The 20,244-nt window shown below is 45.3% G+C and overlaps 1 protein-coding gene across 2 annotated transcripts in view; it reads right to left on the bottom strand.

Annotated features, from left to right (window-relative positions):
- Positions 1-20,244, bottom strand: part of TNR (tenascin R) — an 85,306-nt gene that overhangs the window by 36,894 nt on the left and 28,168 nt on the right. For both annotated transcript variants that reach the window (XM_049868512.1, XM_049868513.1), the window contains 6 exons: positions 19,920-20,105; positions 7,779-7,868; positions 6,429-6,692; positions 5,530-5,799; positions 3,994-4,113; positions 2,939-3,085 (listed from right to left, as the gene is read on the bottom strand). In XM_049868512.1, coding sequence (XP_049724469.1) covers positions 2,939-3,085; positions 3,994-4,113; positions 5,530-5,799; positions 6,429-6,692; positions 7,779-7,868; positions 19,920-20,105 — 1,077 coding nt within the window. The remainder of the gene's footprint in view (positions 1-2,938; positions 3,086-3,993; positions 4,114-5,529; positions 5,800-6,428; positions 6,693-7,778; positions 7,869-19,919; positions 20,106-20,244) is intronic.

Consider the following 20,244-nt stretch of genomic DNA (forward strand, 5'->3'; position numbering starts at 1 on the left):
TCATGCTTGCTTCAGTACTCAAAAGGCTCATTCAGTACTGAGTCCTAGGTATCCTTTTTATGGCATAGAAAGTCAAGGTGATTCTTGCAGGTTTAGGGAGGTCAAAGTACTTTCTGTTGATGCAGTTTACACATCATAGGACCTTCTTCCTATTCTTTTTAAATAATTTTTATTGTGCTTTAAGTGAAAGTTCACAAATCAAGTCAGTCTCTCACACAAAAACCCATATACACCTTGCTACACACTCCCAATTACTCTCCCCCTAATGAGACAGCCTGCTCTCTCCCTCCACTCTCTCTTTTCGTGTCCATTTTGCCAGCTTCTAACCCCCTCCACCCTCTCATCTCCCCTCCAGGCAGGAGATGCCAACATAGTCTCTAGTGTCCACCTGACCCAAGAAGCTCACTCCTCACCAGCATCCCTCTCCATCCCTCCTGTCCAATCCATGTCTGAAGAGTTGGCTTTGGGAATGGCTCCTGTCCTGGGGCAACAGAGGTCTGGAGGCCATGACCACCGGGGTCCTTCCAGTGTCAGTCAGACCATTAAGTCTGGTCTTATGAGAATTTGGGGTCTGCATCCCACTGCTCTCCTGCTCCCTCAGGGGTCCTCTGTTGTGTTCCCTGTCAGGGCAGTCATTGGTTGTAGCTGGTCACGATCTAGTTCTTCTGGTCTCAGGATGATGTAGTCGCTGGTTCATGTGGCCCTGTCTCTTGGGCTCGTAATCACCTTGTGTCCTTTGATCCAGGTGGGTTGAGACCAATTGATGCATCTTAGATGGCTGTTCCTTCTTCCTATTCTTGATTGCTCATGCCCTAAGCCTTTGCTTTATTACTATGCTCCTCTTCCATAAAGTTGGAGTTTATTTTAGAAGTGGATGTTATTACAGTCGTTTAGGCATCAACTCAACCTAAACCTCATGTAATTTACTTTTTGGGTCCAAGATCTATTGTTGGTTTGTCTCTGTTTTCTAATGGAAGTTTCCCCCTGCCGCCCTTGCCTATGTCTCTCATCTCAAAGCAACAACCAGAAAATATTTTTACAGGTTTTGAATTTGAATTGTATCCACAATCCGTGCCTTCAGAATTCTTCAAATGAAATCCTTATGAGCCCATGATTGTCTTGATCTCTCTGACATTAAATATGATACCTTGAAAGAGCACTCATTTCCGAAAGTTCTAAAATCATAGGCCTCGTGTTAAAACAAGAAGAAGAAGAAGAAGATAAGGCATTTCAATGACTAATCATATTTGGATGTTACCACAATAGCTCTGCCTATACTTGAATAAGAGCAGTTTGGGTTGGTGCACCACAGAATATCTACTTTAGAAATATATGCTGCTCCTGACCAGGAATCCCAGAAATGAGTTTCTGACCTGAGTTGCTGCTCTTTCTTTTACCTTGGAGATAAGAGGTTCTCAAAATCCATTTTACTGTTTTATTCATTAAAGACAATAAAATGGATTTCAAGAACCTCTTATCCCTAAGGTAAAAGAAAGAGCAGCAACTCAGGTTATTATGAGTCAGAATCAACTAGATGGCAACATTTTTTTTTGTTTGTTTGTTTGTTTTAATGAATAAAAAGCCTAATTTCTTTATCGTGGATTTCTAGAACTTCCAGGAAGGTGGGTTGTTGTTGTTGTTGTTGTGAATTGCCCTTGAATTGATCACGGTGAGCCCTTGTGTGCAGAGTAGAATTGCTCCATAGGGTTTTCAAGGCTGTGACCTTTCAGGAGCAGATCGCTGGGCCTGTCTTCTGAGGTGCCTCTAGGTGGGTTTGAACCACCCATCTTTTCGGCTAGTGGTTGAGTGCGTAACTGTTTGTGCCACCCAGGGACCCCTTAGGAAGGTGAGAGGGAGCTTCTTTTGGCTCACTGGTCATCACTTCTGGTCAAAATTTGTTGATACTTTAACAACCGCAGATAATTTAATGGATAGGGTAAAATTAAAAAACAAAGACATGGCTGGCTTATCTGCAGCCACAGACCTGGAAGGAGACTGGGGAAGAATAGGATATCTTGTGGAGTCTTTAGAAGATTTTTTTTTTTTCCTTATTTCTGAAGGAATATTTCTTCAACCATTGCCTTTGAGATCCTGCCTCTGGGCTTGTGAAAGTATCTACAAAAGCAGTGAGGAATTCCAAGGCACCTTTCCTGCCTTCATGAAATATCATTCTCTGAGGAAATTCAGCAGCCTCAGGAAACCCAGGTGTTCTCCTAATGAGGTATGCTGGATGTTTTCCCATGTACTATGGAAATGGTAACTTACTAGATCTAGGGGTTGGCTGTCCCCTCTGTTATTTCTATATCAAGTCTTTGCTAGTTCTGCACGGTTGGGTGGCTGAGGGAAAGGAGAATGAGGAGCAGTAGAACGGCTGCAGAAGCTCTGTTCTCAGGCCCATCCAAGGGCCTTGTTTTCCAGAGGAAGGTCACTGCCTTCTTCCTCCCCTGAGCACAGAACAAGAGCAAATACAGCTTCTATGTGAGGGATTTTGGCCACATATGATAAAGCACTCCCTGACTCCAAGGGCTGTTATTAGAATAACAACTCTTTCCTTCCCTGAGGTGAAAGTTCTGTCTCTGAGGCCTTTTAAAAAATTAGATAGATTCATCTGGCATGAATCAGACATCTGTGTTGGAGTTCCCTTCCCTCCTGTGTCTTCTAAAGGTCACTTTCCAAAAGGGCCATTCCTAACCTAAAAAAGTAAGACTTCTAGAGGGCAACTCTCTATAAATTTCTGGTTTTAGGTAGGAATGTCAGTGAGAAGAGAAATTATAAATTGGTTTACATGAGATAGTGAGCCAGGGGAGTACCTAGAAATGGAGCCTTAGGCCCCAGGACCAGGGTCCCCTGTTAGCCAATTTCTCCCTTTGCCTCTTCTGTTGGTTGCAGGTCCTTAGCTATGGCCCTAGCCTGACACACTGATGGAGCCCGTGCCTACCTGTGTGCACGAGAGTGCAGATGCGCTCACTCTCCTCCCTGCCTCGCACGCTGTTGAGGCTGATTTCATATTCGGTAGCTGGGTATAGCCTGGTGATGGTGAATTCGGTCACAGTGTTGGGCACTACTGAGCTGTCCAGCCGTCCCACTAAGGAAGAACAGAATCCACAATTACAGTTCAGCAGATCTTTCATCAACGTGGCTCATGGAACGGTCTACATAGGAGCTCACAGCAGTACTTTGTCATAATGCACAGAGGGGTGAGGGACTCATTACTAAGCGGGGAGGGAACAGAAATGATTCATGAACAGAGAATGCTGGAACTTGAGGAGACCTTCCATACTGGTCACATGCCTTTATTTCACATGTTCCTTGGAGCAAAGAACTATTTATTAGCTGATTTCTAAGAAGCTGGTCGTCTCTGAGGCACTTAAGGCAGTATAGAGGCATGGCTGCAAAGAAAGCTCCATGCAATTCAGAGAAGGACAGCCTCAAAAACTGTCCTACCCCCTCACCCAAAGTGAGTGTGCACTGCACTTCATTAACAATGCCACATGCACCAGCCAGAATTGGCAGGATGCAGGTGAGGTCAGGGCCAATTTCCTCTGACTCATGACTTGGCTGGAGTGGCAGAAATAGGACAGTGTCAATTGTGGCTCCATCTGGCTTTGCTGGGTCTTTAGGCATCCCCCAGGGTACTAGTCTTGGGCTTTACATTCTCAGGAACATTCGTGTGATTTTGAGTCTTGGCAGATTCTTTTAGGACTTTTGCTTTCTCATTGCGCCACATAGGTAACAGCAATCAGTTACCCCTTCTGATGAACAGCCTAGTTTTTAGGCAAATATATGATGCCTTTTGTGAGAGAAGTTGGTGAGTGCAGGGTTTTCTTGGCTGCCCCTCATCAACACACACTTATTCTGATGGAGGACACCACAGAGAGAAAGCAAAATGTGGGCAGGGGGTTGATATCTTCAGGGATACGTTAATTCTCCCACAATAATTTTTACCCAGCTCCAAATCCCATTCATTTTTGAGAAATCATATAACTTTATTACCTTTTGTGGGCCGATATGATAGCCGGTAGTAATCAAAAGATGCAACAGGAGGGCTCCAGGAGACCATCAATGAGTCCTTGGTCACATTGCTAATTGTGATGTCTTTTGGGGGATCAATTCCTGCAAGGACCCGGGTGGTGGTGGAAAAAAGATAGAAAGCACAGTATGAAGAAAGAATTCGTATTCTGGTTTTATGTGGACCAAGAATCGATCATGTCCCAGAGGCACATAAGACCTTACTGTATACTGTTGTTTGCTGCCGTGGAGTTAGCCCTGGCTGGTGGAGACCCAAGCGCAATGGGATGAAATGCTACCTAGTCCTGTTTCATCCTCACGATAGGCTGCAGGTCAAACTATTTTCATCCATAGGGCTTTCGCTGGCTGATTTTTAGAGATAGATTGCCAGTCTTTCTTCCTTGTCTCTCTTAGTCTGGAAGCTGTGCTGAAATCTGCCCAGCATCATAGCAACACACAAGACTCCATTGACAGACGGGTAGTGACTTCATACTAGGGCATTCTAAAAACCATGGTCAGGCCAAAGTATCACTGAAACCTCATAGGCATGGCCAAAGTCATGCTCACGGAGAATATTTAAACAACATAAAGCCAAGCTGGCAATATCTGTGCCTATGCAGCAAACACTACCTATATGAAGGCCAACCGAGAAATTTCCTTTACGTTCATATGTTCTGTTTTGAACTTGGAGTAGGAGTAACATAGCCATTTTCTAATCCAACTCCGCCTCTATCTCTTATTTTTTTTATCAGCTGCCTTTGCTTCACTTTGGAAGAACTACCTATTGAATGTAGAGGGATTTCAGTGCACAAGTCCAGAACAAATCCGCTTTCCTAAATTGTATTTCATTTATGGAGTATGCTTTATTTTTTTTTATGTGCAGGGTCAAAATCAGTTGGCTGTTTAATCCGCTTGTACAGCTTGTGAGTTCTTGTCAGTATGTAGGAAACTATTCAAACACGTATGTCCTTACCCACATACCCACTATATTTGGGATTGTATCAGGGAATGATGAGATGGCCATCTAACTCTTTTTGGGGCACCTGTGTTTTCTAAGCCATATACAGATAGATCCTACTCTCTGAGTGCCACATTGCCATGTGGTCCCATGCTAGTTCCTCTGATTCTGAGAAAGCATCAATTGCATCAGCGACTTTGCTTAGCAGAGAAGTCTTGTAAGCCAGTCAAGAGATGGCTCTCCAAAATAGGCACAGGAGTTTCCTTGCTGTACATGGGATTCCTCCCAGGCTGGTAGTGGGAGGACCTCTGGAACAGTGCATTCAAGCCCTGCTGTCTTCAAGATATTGCATCTGTCCTACTTCCAGATGGGAGTTTCCCATCTTGTGCATCTTGTGTGGCACTGGAAGAAATGGCTGTGGCAGATCAGGTCACAGACCCTCTATAGCTAAATGAAGCAGTCCCCTACTCCCTGGGTGTTTCTCTTTTTAAAATTTCATGAACTTTTCAAAGGCTACTGAATGAACCCTCTTCACCACCTGCTTTCAAGCCCTCTAGCCTCACCTGTGGTGATGGAGCCCACAATGGGCTCAGAAGTCACTGTGCCATGGACAGCCATCAGGTTCACGATGTACTCGGTGGCTGGCTGCAGGCCCATCAGGACAGCATGCCTCTTGGTGGCATCCAGGGAGACCTCCAGCATCTCTTCCTCTTCGTCCCGGGGGCTGTAGTTCAGAATGAGTCTATCTGCTGGAGGGGATGGGTCACTCCAGGTGATGTTCACGCTGGAGGAGGTCACATGAGAAAAGTGCAAATGGGAGATGGGCCGGAAGCCTGCAAGACAGAGGAGATGGATGGTTCTGAAACACACGTGAAGTGGCGGGCCCACTGGGCTAGGACAACTGCCTGAATCCACGGATCTTCTCTCTTTGCTAATAAGGGCTATACCTTCACCAGCTGACCCAGAGGCTCCATCTCCTCACTCTCCAGTGCTGGCCACTCCCATTTCCCCAAGCCACATACTGAAAAATGAGTGCCCTCAGCAAGGGAAAACCAGAATTACCTCTGTGAGTTATTCATAATACTGATCCAGGATTGAAAATTTCTGTCCTGGAAGGAATTTAACATGATCTCATGGATTCACTGAATGCCCACTGATTTAGTGCGGGCAAGGGAAGATAGATGAATCAACAATAATAGCCAGGCTATAGAGAACCAGACACAAATTTTCAGGGATGTTGTCACACTTATTTCCCTCTCCCTTTTCTTCCAACCACCCCCTCTTGATGTATTTGTTAGTTGCTTCTCCATATCTTATTTCTCTACCCATTCTTCCTTTTTCGAAAGGAAATGAGCCATTGGAGAGTAGGTTGCCTATGACCTGGTCACACTGAGATCTGCCGATCCCTGAACCTGGCTGGGTGGGATATGGGAGCTCCCATGGGGTTTCTGCAGCCCAGTACCTGTGAAGGCATCCACTGTGGACTCCAAGCTCTGCTGCCGACCCCTCTCGGCGGTGATCGATATGATGTACTCTGCCCCAGGCTCTAGGTCTGTCAGTGTGTATGAGGTCCTGTCCTTGGGCACAGTGATTTCGGAAGCGATCCCAGAAGAAGGGGTAAAAGTAATTCGGTAGTGATCAATGGGGCCATTGGCCTTGGTCCAGATGAGGGAAATGGAGGTCTCTGAGGAGGCTGTCACCATGAGGTCTCGGGGACTGTCAAGTTCTGTGGATCAACACAGTGGCCTATTTTACACAGGTCCCACAGAGGAGCCAGGATTAACTGGACCACCCTTAATCCTGAGGGATTCTAAACTATCAGCAGGCCTGCCGACCATGAGGATTAGCTTGTCATTGCTGACACTTATCTCACACTTTGTTAAGCACCTTCCCTTGGAAATATGGCCAGGGGCTTGGCAAACAGATGGAGAAGGTGCAGAAAGGCATTATTAGGTTCAGACTTGAGTGGAATACATCCACCTCTGAAACAAAGCTGGTTTCTGATTTTCAAGCTCTCCATATTCATTTTCTCCCAGGCTTTCTCAGCAAACCAACCAGGGTAAACCACGAGCCAGCATCAAGTAAAGATTTGCCATTCCTGGTGACAGTAGCTACTTCCCATCCCCGGTCCACTTTGACTTGGCCTAGCTATGAATGTATAGGCAACTGTATCTGAGGACTCCTGGGGGCTTAGGTCTAGATTGTTTTGACCTCTCTAGGTGAGAATGCCTATGCTAGACAATTTGGGATTAGTTCTAAATGCCCAGGTCCAGTTCAGGCTGCTTGTACCTATGCTACTAAAATGACTGTAATTTACCTGAAATTAGGAAGCAAAAATGGTAGATCTAGAGTAGCAAGGGTCTCAAGAGTACTCTTCCATTTTCTTTGGATTTAATGGTTTTTTTTTCCAAGTCTAGATCTCAATCCCAGTGACTTGTACCACACAAGTGCAGAGTGAGAGACATCATTATTTAGATGACTAGATAAATATGGCTTGATATATATGTATATATATATTTATATAAAACCATCTGTACTATGCACAGTTCTGGGTAGTCTTTCAGACCATGGGGGACCATGCACAGATCTACCAAGAATAGGTAGGACTCCATCCTGCGTATCAGACATCAGAAGTTAAGCATAGGGAAATCAGAGTTTGCAGGTAGTTGTTTTCCTCAGGCTGATAGTCATCACCCAGAGAGCTTTTCACTAGATGCACTGCCTTCTGACCAACCCTTGCCAGGACAAGCCTCAACGGCTCCTTTGGCTTTTACGTATCCTGGCCTTCTTCCTCACCAATCCACCTACTCACCAGTCCTGGCATTCATGGTGGCTGGTATGCTCTGTTGTGAGTTCATGATGGCAGATATTCCAATCCCATACTCAGTGCCAGGCACCAGATCTATCGGTAGATGCAGAAACACAAAACGTTACTCTGCGTGAATGTGTGTGTGTGTATGTGTGTGTGTGAATGTGTTGGGGATGGAAGAAGGCTGAAAAGAAGGAAGCAAATGGTCTTAGACTCCTGTTTAGATCTTGTTTTTAGTCCTTCCTGAATTCTTTCCTAATTTCACCTATTAGGAATTCCTGATTTCACCACTTGGGAAATCCATACCATGTTAATAGGATGAGCCTGGCCAGAGCAGAACTTCCTTCTTGCTGGTGGTCACTTGGAGAAGACAGCGAGGCCACCCTTGTCGTGACCATTAGAAGTATGCTGTCCTGTGGAAGGCCTCCCTGTGGTACTCAGTATCTCAGGTTGGCTAGAACTGTTGAAGGAATTTTTTGCTTAAATTGTGAATTGGGGAGTGTGTAATTGAGAAGAATTGTGTGGACATGGACCTTTGAAGCATTTCTTGAATATTGTATAAGAGGACCAAGCTGCACCTTTTGTACACCGGAGCTGAGGCCATATGAGGACTCCTGGGTCCCTTCTAAGGAGCAGCTGTGGATGGACTTTCTTCTGAACACAGGGCTATCAGGACTTTAATGTAATGGGATGCACAAGCCCTGTTACTGTGGTCTTCCTACCAAGGCTGATAATTAAAGCCCCAGGGTATTTAAAGCTAAAGGTTTAATCTTAGGATGACTTCTGGGGGACTGCAGGAAGATGGAAGAAATGCTAATATTGTCCGGCTAAAGGATGTGAGCCTCTCTGGGGAAGTCTTTAGGGGTTCATTTCAATCAAGGATCAGTGGATGCTCCAGAAATACTTGGAATTATCTGGTATCTCTCCTAACCTTCTACCTTCTTTTTCAGACTAACTTGTTTAACTGGAGCATTAGTTTGCTACTGATGCTTTAACAAATTACCACAAACTTAGTGGCTTAAAATGACACAGATTTGTTACCTGTAGTTCAGGAGGTCAGAGGTCTAAAATGGGTTAGCAGGGCTGTGTTCCTTCTGGAGGCTCTAGAGAAAATTTTGTTTTCTTGCCTTATCCAGCTTCTAGAGCCCACCTGCATTCCTTGGCTTGTGGCCCCTCCCTCCATCTTCAAAGCCAGCAGCATAGCATTTTCTGACAATCTCTCTTTCTCTCCGACCTCTGCTTCTGTCTGTCATCACATCTCCAACTCTGATTCTGATCCTCCTCGTCCTCCCTCTTATAAGGACGCTCGTGATTACACTGGATGCACCTGGATAATTCAGGGTACTATCTCCATCTCAAGGTTTTAATTTAATCACATCTGCAATGTCCCTTTTGCCATGCAAGGTGACAAATTCACATGTTGCAGGGATTAGAATGTGAACATCTTTACCAAAAACAAACAAACAAGAAATCAAATCTGTTGCCATTGAGTCGATTCCAACTCATAGCGACCCTATAGGACAGAGGAGAAATGGGTTCTCCAAGGAGCAGCTGGTGGATTTGATTAGCAGCCAAGCTCTTAACCACTGGGCCACCACGGCTCCTGAACATCTTTAGAGGGCATTGTTGAGCCTACGATATTGCCTTCAAACTCATCTTCATTTATTAGGACTGGAAGTGTAGGAAAATGCAACCAAGATAAAACCATCACCCCTGAGGGCCTCCAATGGTCAGTCTGAGTGCTTCTGATAGGGGCCCTGTGTGGGTGCCCCAGAACCACGGCTGATTTTAGTCCTATTCCACATTTATACAACAGTCTTGGTTTTCAAAATACTTGAATGTGTTTTGAGCCTCAGTACAACCTTGTGAAGAAGGTAGGATGAATAGTCTTTTCCCCATATTTTTATGAAATGAAACTGAGCAACAAAGTATGTCTGTGACTAGCTTGAGAAGTCATCCAGGTTTCTGACCTCAAGATTCAGGGCCTTTAGGAGGATTGGGGTGCCGCTTTGGGGCAGCTCTGACTTCCCTGAGATCCCTGAGGTAACGTGAATGATTTTGATAAGAAATGCATGGATCAACCTTTTCTTAACATGGCTTGGTTTAACCAAGGGAGTGTTGCAGAGTAGTTGGAAGGTTCTGTACCCCACTCCTCTCAGTATGGCTTTAGCTCAGCCCATGCAATACATAACCCTGTGCTTGAGCATGGCAGAATTTAGCAGGCCTCTCTGACCTAGCTCTCTCAAAAGAATGCTGTACCCAACCTCTGTCTTGGCGGGGCATTTGTATCGGCCCCCTTTTTCCTTTCTTGAACTAGCTCTATTCCTTTCCTAATCCTTAGCTCTTTCTTTCTTCAAAGGTCAACATAGGTGGAGGTAAAAGCATCTGACTTTGAGGTCTGACATCATTTTCAGGTTCTACCATCTTCTACCTGTGTGACCTTGATTACTTATCATCCTTCAGCTCCAGTTTCCATACAATGACAACAGTATCTATCCCAGAATGTCATTGTGAGGATTAAATGAATCACTGCGTGTAAAGTATAGCGACTGGCCCAGAAGGTAGCTAGTAATATTATTACCTTGCTCAGAGAACTATTTAAGGATTTCAAGTCCATTCTTTGTGGGTGATCTCATCAGCTACAAAAAGTGCCCCAAGCAGGTATGCAGGTTTTTTCCAGGTACACCTGTTGTTGTCAGTTTGCTAAGGCTTAGACTGTTGGCTGTGGCTGAAAGCAATGATTCAGCGAGTCCAGGTGTCAATAAGGGGCTTGCCTCTGGCTGGGGCCAAATACCTGTCTCTAACCTGAGTGGGTGATTGCAACGCCCTCGAATCTGTTGAAAGCACACATTTATCTCTATCAATATGTTCAGCAAGTCCCAGGTGCATCCCTGGTTGGAGAAATTAGATTACCTTTGGGACATAAACTACTTTTCTCAGACAACTGATTGAGACCTTCAATTGCCTATAATGAAGTAGAAATTCTGCCATGTAGACGAAGGGTGACAGATTGAGGGAGTAAGACAGAAATCATATGTTGCCAAACCGATCTAACATGTAACGCTTTCATCTGAGTTTCTTATTTATGAAGCTTAAATGAAATGTTCAATAATTTACAACAGAATCATCTTCTCCCAGAAAACTGCAGAGCAGAATTTAAAGCACTCTCTTCCCAGGCTTTCTGTCTAGGGGATAGGGAAGTGGGACTCGCTTATAGGCTTGTGCCTGCTGCTTTCCTTTGATTTTTAGCCACTTTCTTCCTGTGCTACAAGTGAATTGTTGCTCTTTGCCAGCAGGTAAAATGCAGTTCTGCTGGAAAAGAAAATGTGTATCCAAGGCATAGCTGGTATACTTATGTATCATCACTCTGAAGACTCTGAGGGATTTCTCACTTTTTAAAGATCCCATTGCTCTCCATCAACACTCCCTTTATCTTTCCATCCACCTCCTGCAAGTGGTAGCATACAAATGGCTCTCTTCCCTTAACAACAGCTCAGAAAACTTATCATTTAGGAAACCACCACCTTCCATCCCTTATAGAACTTCCTTTGTTCAGCTTGGAGGTGGCTTTTCTCAGCTATTTCACTGCACACCTATTCTTCTCTGAATTCCTAAAGCACACAGCTCATTCACTGCACAAACACTATTGAGTGCCTCCTTTGTGCCAAGCACAAGACCGTGTACTGGGGATACCAGGGTGACCTGAAGACATCAGCCTTGCCCTTATGGACAGAAAAAGAATCTGTGCTAAAGAATTTCATTATTTATTGAGTACCCTTCATACGCCAAGTACTGAACAACATGCAATAGGTAATCCAGAAGAATAATGAAGAAGGAAGGGAGGAAAGGAGGAAGCGGTAAAGGACTTTTGAGTGTCCAATGGTAAAGTGTACTGTTATAACCATAGCTTCTTAGAGATTACTACTTGTTACCTTATCTAATCTCCACAGCAGCTCTGCCTGGAGGATATTGCTGATGAACAAACTGAGGCTCCGAGAAGTCTACTCTCTGACCAAGACCATGAAGCTAATACATGCTAAGACTGGGTTTGAAAATTAAGTCCCTTGTTCTTTCTGCCACACCACAGCATGGTCCCTGTCCTTAAGAGTCTTACAGTCCAGTAGCTGGGAACGGAGTAATAAAATTGGAACTGGAGGGTAATTTGATGCTATACCTTGGGCTGCTAACTAAGAAAGCCGTGTCAGAGGGGAGAAGAGATCCGCATGGGCTGGAGTAGCCAGAGGAGGCTTTCTAGAAAAGCCAGAGAAGGCTTTCTTGAGTCATACCTTGAAAGATAGCCAAGATTAGGAAAGAAAGTATGGAATCCTGTGGTGGTCAGGGTGGGGCATAGTTGGCAGTGATTTCTCACCTGCACTGCAATGACCATGGATAATCAAGCCAGAATGACTTCCCTCTGTTTAGGAAAACTAATCTTTATGCTGACTGCTGCTAGTAGAGAAAGCACTAGGGAGAAGGAGGCCCAAGTAACTGAGACTGCTGTTTCTTGCCAGCAAAAACATGATGCTTGTGGTCTGCAGGTTGAGTTCAGGTAGCCATGTGGACATATGGACCTTTTTCTTTTCTGAATCCCTGGGCTTGTCTCCCAAGCATCTATGAAAGTTCAAGTCTACCAAAGTAAGGCTAAAAATTTGGTTGGATCTAGTGCATTAGATATCTGCCTTCACAGGGAGGAACAAACTGAAGAGCCTTCCCTCAAGTCTAGCAGGGGATACATGAAAGTCCAACAATTACAACTCAGTGTAATTAGCACCATAACAGGGCATTTGCTCTTTGTAAACCTTCTCCCTTACAGCGACCACAGTATTATATTGTTATTGTTAGTTCACATGTCTGTCTCCTCACTAGACTCTTAGATCTTTCAGTCAAGGGATTTTTCAAAAAAATATTTTATCTTCAATATGAAGCACTATGAAGCATAGTGAAAAACTAGATGAGGCATAGAAGCAGCATGGTAATGGCAGCATGGGTAGTGTTGGTAAAACTTCCAAGAGAAGATAGCTGAGCTGGGTTTTGAAGGATCAGTGGAGCTTCGGCTAAGGAGAGGACATCTCAGGTTGAGGGAAGAGCACATGCAAAGGCAGAGCTTGTAAAACAGTTCATGAAAACCAGGGACCTAACGTAGGGCCCCTTCTAGGGGAACTTTCCAATGATGGAATTTGAGTATGAGACGATTCATAGGTGGGGAGATATCTGGAGATGGAGGGTCTTCTGGGAGGCCCCCAAGTCACACCAGATAGGACACCATCTATTTTTTAACAGAACGGAGATCTAAGTTTTTAGGGTGCCACCCTTATCTCCTTGGGTAATGGTGGGTGCTTCTTCAGGGTCCCCTGAATGACTCAGGCTTTGGAGGACATCTCCCTGCTCTCTTGGTGTGGATGATATTCAAGCCTCAAGAGAAGCAGCCAGTTCCATGCTGACTATAAGGAAGAGACTGGCCTGGCAAATCCAGATTTTTTTTTTTTTTAATGTAATACTAAGGAGCTTTCTCAAATGAAATCTACTTGTTGCCAGTGAAATTAATGAAAAACATGTCTCATCATCCCCTGTCCTACAGGAACATCTTGTCTCTGGGTCTTCACTGTAAACAAGCACTCTTTGCTGAAGAAGCCAAAGCAGAAGCTGAAAAATTCCCACCTGGCTTTTCTCCTGGTTCATTTTTCCATGATCCTTTACCACAGGTAAGGGGATGGACATTTTTATGCCCCAATTCTATGAGGAAGAGGAGTATGGAAGCTTCTGCCCTTTCTCTCCTCTTTTCTACTTGGGTCCTGACAGACCACCTCCCACTTTCCAGCCCCCTGGAAGGCAGCATGGTGTTCACAGGGTGTCTTATGAAAGTGACCACTTGGGGTCACTATGACTTCGCCCAAAGCAGGCTGAGCACAGTCTGGCCCTGGCCCCCAGGCCCCTTGCCCAGCCCTCTCCCCCTTAGAAAAGCCCAAAGGCGTGGAAGCTCTGGCACTCAGTTTGGTGTTTATGCACTGGCACATCAGCGGAGTGCAGACAGGGTGAAGTGAACATCAAGTGCCTTGGTCAATGTTGATGTGCCAGCTGGACTTCCTCTGCTGTGTCAGGTTTCTTCATGGAAAATCCTCCTGTGGACAAGCACATCTCCTGCTCTTGCACCTTGAGGAGCCCACCTTCTCACTGCCACACCCCATTTAATCCCTGATGGCCTCAAATGTGGGACTTGGTAGGAGGGCCTCATTCTGTGTCCCCAGCTACCAGAGGTCTTGAAGGTGGCAACTTGCACAGCTTGACTGGGATGTGCTTTCAGAATTCAGCTTGTGAGTAAGTATGTGTGTATGTAAGTGAGTGCGTATGCATGTAAGTACGTGTTGTGTGGCTGGCTGTAAGTCTTTGTTTTCTTACAATCCTAAATTGTGTTGTGATGTTTGTAGGAATTTTCAAACCTCTGGGTTTCCTAAACCCTGTTGATCATTTTTCTGACTAGCAGCTTGTTGACTGGAGATAGAAGTAGTCACAGCACAGAGGGAAGCAGCTGGTTGGGACTTGCTGTGATGAAGGACACAGGTGGGTGCCCTACAGATGGGGTGAGGGATGAAATGAATGGGCCCTGGCTGGCTGGGTGAGTGCACAGTACGCATGTGAACACTTGGGCCAGTTCATTTTACCTTGTCTCGTGACCACAGACCAACCCTAAACAAAGGTCCTCACGTGTGGACTCCTGTTCATGAGGAAGGCCCAAACGTGAGCGCATAGACAGCTGAGGGCAAACTCCTCTCCCATCCGGGCAAAACACTTCGGGCACATGCTTTTCTGATGAGGGTTGGAGGAGTCACCTCAGACACAAAGGCCAGAGTTTGTTTATAATTTTCATTAGTCCCTGGCAGGGAGGTTCGTGTTTTGACCAAATTCCAGACAAAGAATGAGAATCTTCTTCCATCCCTTCCTGTCTGTACTTCCGTCTCCCTCTATTAGGAGTTTTCTATATTGCTTATTGCTTTTTGCTGCTATCCAGAAAGCAGAGTGATGTTGCTAGTCTCTGTTCAGTGCTGCCAAGTTCCAACCTAGAGGTACCTTGACAAGCCTTTAAGGTGTGTGTAGCACTCAGACCCCTTTGGGGTCTCAGCAGACATCATCTGAGCTGAGAAGTTGAGCCCAAAAAAGTCTTAGCATTTTGGACACAGAAGCCACCACAGCAGAGAGAAAAAAAAAATCATTGGAGACACCGAGTCTGTTGTTCAGAAACCAATTTGTACTCCAGAGGGAATTCACTAGGCATTACTGAGAAAGAATAATGGGAAAAAAATGTTTGGTATTTTGTGCCCCAGCCTGGCCTCTGTGATTGGAAAGGGTGAGGTATGTGAAGGGGAGAATGAGAGGGGGCTGCCTGCTGCGTGCTCTCTGAAAGATTCAGAGACTGGGAGAGTCAGGAGAGCCTATATTTCATAGTCAAGGGGTCAGTGGTGGCCACAGATACAGGGCTTCTGCCGGGCATAGCAAATACAGTGCCATAGGACTTTAAGAGTTTGGAGGCAACTATAAGAATAAAGAAATATGAATTTGTACCAGGGAAAGGCCAGACAATCTTGAGGCCAGGTCTGTGCTCTGTGGGGATGAATCACAATAACAGATCTAATGGATACTGAGTGCTTACTGTGTGACAGACTCCATACTAAGTGTGTGTGTGTGCGTGTGTGTGTGTGTGTGTCGTTGTTGGGTGCCATTGAGTCGATTCCCACTCATAGCAACCTCATATGACACAGTAGAACTGTCCCATAGGGTTTTTTAGGCTGTAATCTTTACAGGATAGAGTCCTTGTAGTGCAGTGGTTAAGTACTTGGATGCTAACCAAAAGGTCAGCAGTTCCAACCCACCCGCAGCTCTGAGAGAGAAGATGTGGCAGTGTGCTTCGTAAAGATTACAAGCCTTGGAAACCCTATGGGGCAGTTCTACTCTGCCCTATAGGGTCGCTATGAATTGCAATCGACTCAAAGAATGGGTTTGGTTTTTTTTGGTTAATCTTTATGGGAACAGGAGCCCTAGTGATGAAGTGGTTAAAGTGATCGATTGCAACTGAAAGGTCAGTGGTTCAAAACCACCAGGGGCTCCACGGGAGAAAGGTGTTGCATTCTGCTTCTGTAGAGATTTACAGCCTTGGAAACCCTATGGGGTCGCTATGAGTTGGAATCGACTCGATAGTAGTGGATTTTGGGTTATGGGAGTGGTTTGGCAGGTCTTTCACCTGGGGCATGGGTTCGAACCACCAACTTTTCAGTTAGCAGCCAAGTGCTTAACTATTGTACCACCAGGGCTCCGTATATATATGATTTCATTTAATCCTCACAGCAACTCCATGAGGTAGATATGAGATTTTAAGATGAGAAAACTAAAGCACAGGAAGTAGAAGAAATTTGCACAAGGACCATATCTATGGAGTTGGACTCAAACCCCAAATGGGCGACTTCAGAGGGGCAACCTCAGAAGCCATGCTCTAAATGAATGCTTCTCACCCATTAATGTGCACACAAATCACTTGAAGATCTGGTAAAATGTAGACTCTAATTCCGTAGATCTGGGGTGGGCCCAATTCTACATTTCGAAGATCTTTCAGGATGATAACCATGCTGCTTGTCTCCACACCACTTTGAGAAGCTAGATTCTAAACCACCGCACCACATTGATTTAAGGAATTTACACTAAACCATCTATGAGCTTACAGGCCTCCTCCTTTTTTTTTTTTTTTAAATCACCATCATCATCTATTTGCTGCATAGTTTACTATGTTAGTAAAAATATTACATTAAACCCACTGAGTGTACTGTCTTATTTCAATCCTCATGATGACACCATGAGGTGATACCATCCACCTTTTGTAGAAAAAGAAATGGAGATTTTGACTCATGGTGACCTTATACAAGAGAATGAAATGTTGCCTGGTCCTGTGTCATCTCACAATTGCCAGCATGTTCCAGTCCATCGGCGAGGCCATTGTTACAATCCATCTCACTAATGGCCTCCCGTGCCTTTTCTGGCCCTCTGCTTCATCAAACATGATGTCCTCCTCTGTCGATTCGTTTGTCCTGATGACATGCCCAAAGCAAGCAAGTCAGACAATGTTTTACAGTGATCCATACAGTTTTCACTGGCAAATTTTAAAAAGTAGACCACCAGGCCTTTCTTTCTGGTCTGTCAGCCTGGAAGCGCCACTGAAACCTGTCCACCATGGGTGATCCTGCTGGTATTTGAAATACCAGTGGCATAACTTCCAGCATCACAGCAACGTGCCAGTTACCACAGTGTGACAAACTGACAGGTGGTGGGAACACAGGCCTTAGAAGCTGAAAAACTTTCCTCTTTAGGATCAAAGTAAACTTTCCTCTTTAGAATCAAAGTTTGGAGTGTGAAAGAAAACACAACTCCTTGGAGCCGGGGTTAAATTCCCTCCCTTTCCCTTCCCTCCTCCAAGGCCCTTCTTACTCGTCCTCCAGATATGGCAGCAAGAGAGCTAACAATCCTTGTAATTGGAGTCTCAGCAAGTGCAGACATACTTGATTTCCTTACATGCCTGTAACCCCTTCTAGATCACGTAAAGCTATTTGTCTTTATAAATCTCCCCAGCAGTGAGCTCCCTGGGATAATTATGCGTACTATACGTATAAAAAAATTTCATAAACCCAACTCTAATAAAAAATCAACCCATCTAAGTCCACTACTCAATAAAAAATTTCCATCCCGTATAAATCTGCAGCATTTATTTTTGACTGTCCTTTGTATTTTACCTCCTTAATAGACGTAGCCAGGGAATGGGATGCCATTTGGCGTGGAGGAACAGCCTTTTGGCTGGGACTCAGAAGAACCGATTTGGGGTCACTGTTATGCCTCTTGGTAGCTTTGTGAAGTTGGGCAATTTCCCAATCTCCCTGAGCCTCAGTTTCCTCATCCGTAAAATGGGCTGCTAACAATATCTACCTCAAAAGGTTGGGAAGGTTAAATAAGCCATAAATATGTGAAGGTACCTGGCCTAAGAGAGATGATCAATGCTGAATCTTCTTTTATTTCCTGGTAGTGGGAAATGATAACTAGCATGTGACTGGGTCCTTCTCTACATCTCTCACAATTTTATGGTGTATCTTCCATCCAAACAACTAGCCATGAACTTAGTAAACTGCCAATTGCCAAAGCAGCCTGAGGCTCAAGGCAGGGCTAGGCCGCACTTAGAATTGGTTCCCTCCTGCATCATTCTCAGATTTTTGTTTAGCTTAATTTTTGTGAATGCCTCCAGTTTTCTGCAAAAGGCCCTTACACCAGCTGGTCTGTTCCTTCTATGTTTAATTTACCCTGTGAACCTGCTTGGTCAGCATATCTTTCCATCTCCTTTCTGTTTTTTTTCAGAAGCGCGTCTGTCTGGAAAAGGCATTCGTTGTATTTACTTTAGCCAGCTTTGTTTGGCAAGGTGATCTGGAATTTCAGCTTGGGAGAAAACAGCTTTGATTATATTTCCCTTGTTTACTGTATACACACTTTGCTCTCCATCCCATGTCTACTAAGATGGCAAATGCTTTTGCAAGAAGCCAAAACACAAGTTAAATTAAAATCTCCGCAAGCACGCTGGTAGCCCCTGGGCCATGGCGGGCTTTGCACAGCAGTGTCCCCATTTGAAAATCACACCCTGCATTGTCAGTCATCCACCTTTTGGTGAGGTCCAGCAGGTAGGTTTTCCTGGCTGGGTGTGTGACAGGGGCCAGGAGGAGCACTAGCTGGGCCCCACATCCCCATAGGGACAAAGAAACCTCCTCAGGGAGACAGCTGGTGATGTAGGGCACTGCCTTAGTCCGTGCCGCCAGCATCTTTGTCTATCCTCCAGGGACAGCCTCCTGGTCAGTCTCCTTGTTTCTTGCCTTGCCTTCCTCCCATCCACACTCCATACGGCAGCTGCACAAATCTAGTCCTTATACCACCTTATTTAAAACCCCTCAGCAACTCCCCAGTGCCCAAATTCTTTCTAGAGCTTACGAGGCCCTCCAGGACCAGACCCTCACCTGATCACTGGCCTCTTGCAGCCCAGTGATCCAGTCATAGTAAACTTTTACAGTTTCATTTGTTCATTCACTAATTCATTCAAGAACTATTTACCTAGGACCTGTTATGTTCTAGACGTTGTGCTGGCTGCTGGGTATGCAATGATGAGCAAAAAATAAGAACTAACTGTCACAGAGCTTTAGGTTTAGAGTGGAGGCAGACAGTCAAATAACAACACGTTACTAGTGGCCACTGAGTTGATTCCAACTCATGGCAACCTCATATGTGTCAGAGCAAAAACTGTGCTCCATAGGATTTTCAGGGGCTGACATTTTTCAGAAGTAGATTGCCAGGCCTTTCTTTTGAAGCACCTCTGAATGGACTTGAATCACCAGCCTTTCAGTTAGCAGCCAAGTGCGTTAACTCTTTGCACCACCAAAGGACTCCTTAATGACACAAGTGTAAAATGATAACTTGTGAGATGAGGCTGCATGATGGGATGAGCTGACCTTGCCTGGGAACTGGAGAGGGCTCCCTGAGAAGTGACCAATAAACTGAGAGCTAGAAGGGAAGCATACGTTAACTGGGTACAGGAGGTGGCTGGGAGAGTCTGTCGGTAGAGGCGGGGAGCATGTGCAAAGCCCTGTGGCAGGAGGGAAAATGTGTTTGAGGTCCTGTGGGCCTGGAGCACTGAGAGCACCTGGGGAAGGAGGTGGGTGGTGAGGCTAGAGAAGAAGGCAGGGGGTAAACCAGGCAGGGCTGTGTGGGCCATACTACGGATTTGCAGTGTTATTCTAAAAGCCATGGGAAGTTCCTGAGATGTGTGTGCCTTGGGATGGCCTAATTCGAAAAGCGGTTTAAAGAGACCACTGATGGTGTGAAGACTAAATTAGAAGGGGCAAGAGACAATGTGGGGAGGTTATTGCAATTGTTCAGACAAGAGGTGATGGTAGTTTAGACCTGGTGGCGGCAGTGCACATGGAGAGCACTAGACATACTTGTTGAGTCCCTAGGAGATTAAAGCAATGGGATTTGGCAATGGTTTGGATGTACGTGGGGTGGGTGGGTTGGGGAGAGAGATGTGAGGGTATAGACTCAGGACCGATGTGCCCCCGGGAAACAGGGCTCACTCACCTGTGAGGGTGGCTCTGGTGGTGGGACCAATGCTCTTGGGGATCAGGAGCTCATGGTACTGCTCCCCCGCCAGGGTGCTGTACACAACCTTGTACTCCTGGACTTCTGCCTCACTGTTGTCCCACTCGAGGTCAAGGCTGGTTGCCGTGCGAGAACCAACACGCAAGTTCTTAGGGGCATCAATCTCTGGAAATGGTCAGACATCACCAACATCACATATGATAATGTACATTTGTTGTGCATCTTGAACTTTGAAAGCTTTCGGGTAAGAACGAACACTTCCGGACAGGTTAGAGAATTTTACTTGGGAGTTAGATATTAACAC

The sequence above is a fragment of the Elephas maximus genome, chromosome 24 (assembly GCF_024166365.1).
Source record: "Elephas maximus indicus isolate mEleMax1 chromosome 24, mEleMax1 primary haplotype, whole genome shotgun sequence".
Taxonomy (NCBI): Eukaryota; Metazoa; Chordata; class Mammalia; order Proboscidea; family Elephantidae; genus Elephas; species Elephas maximus.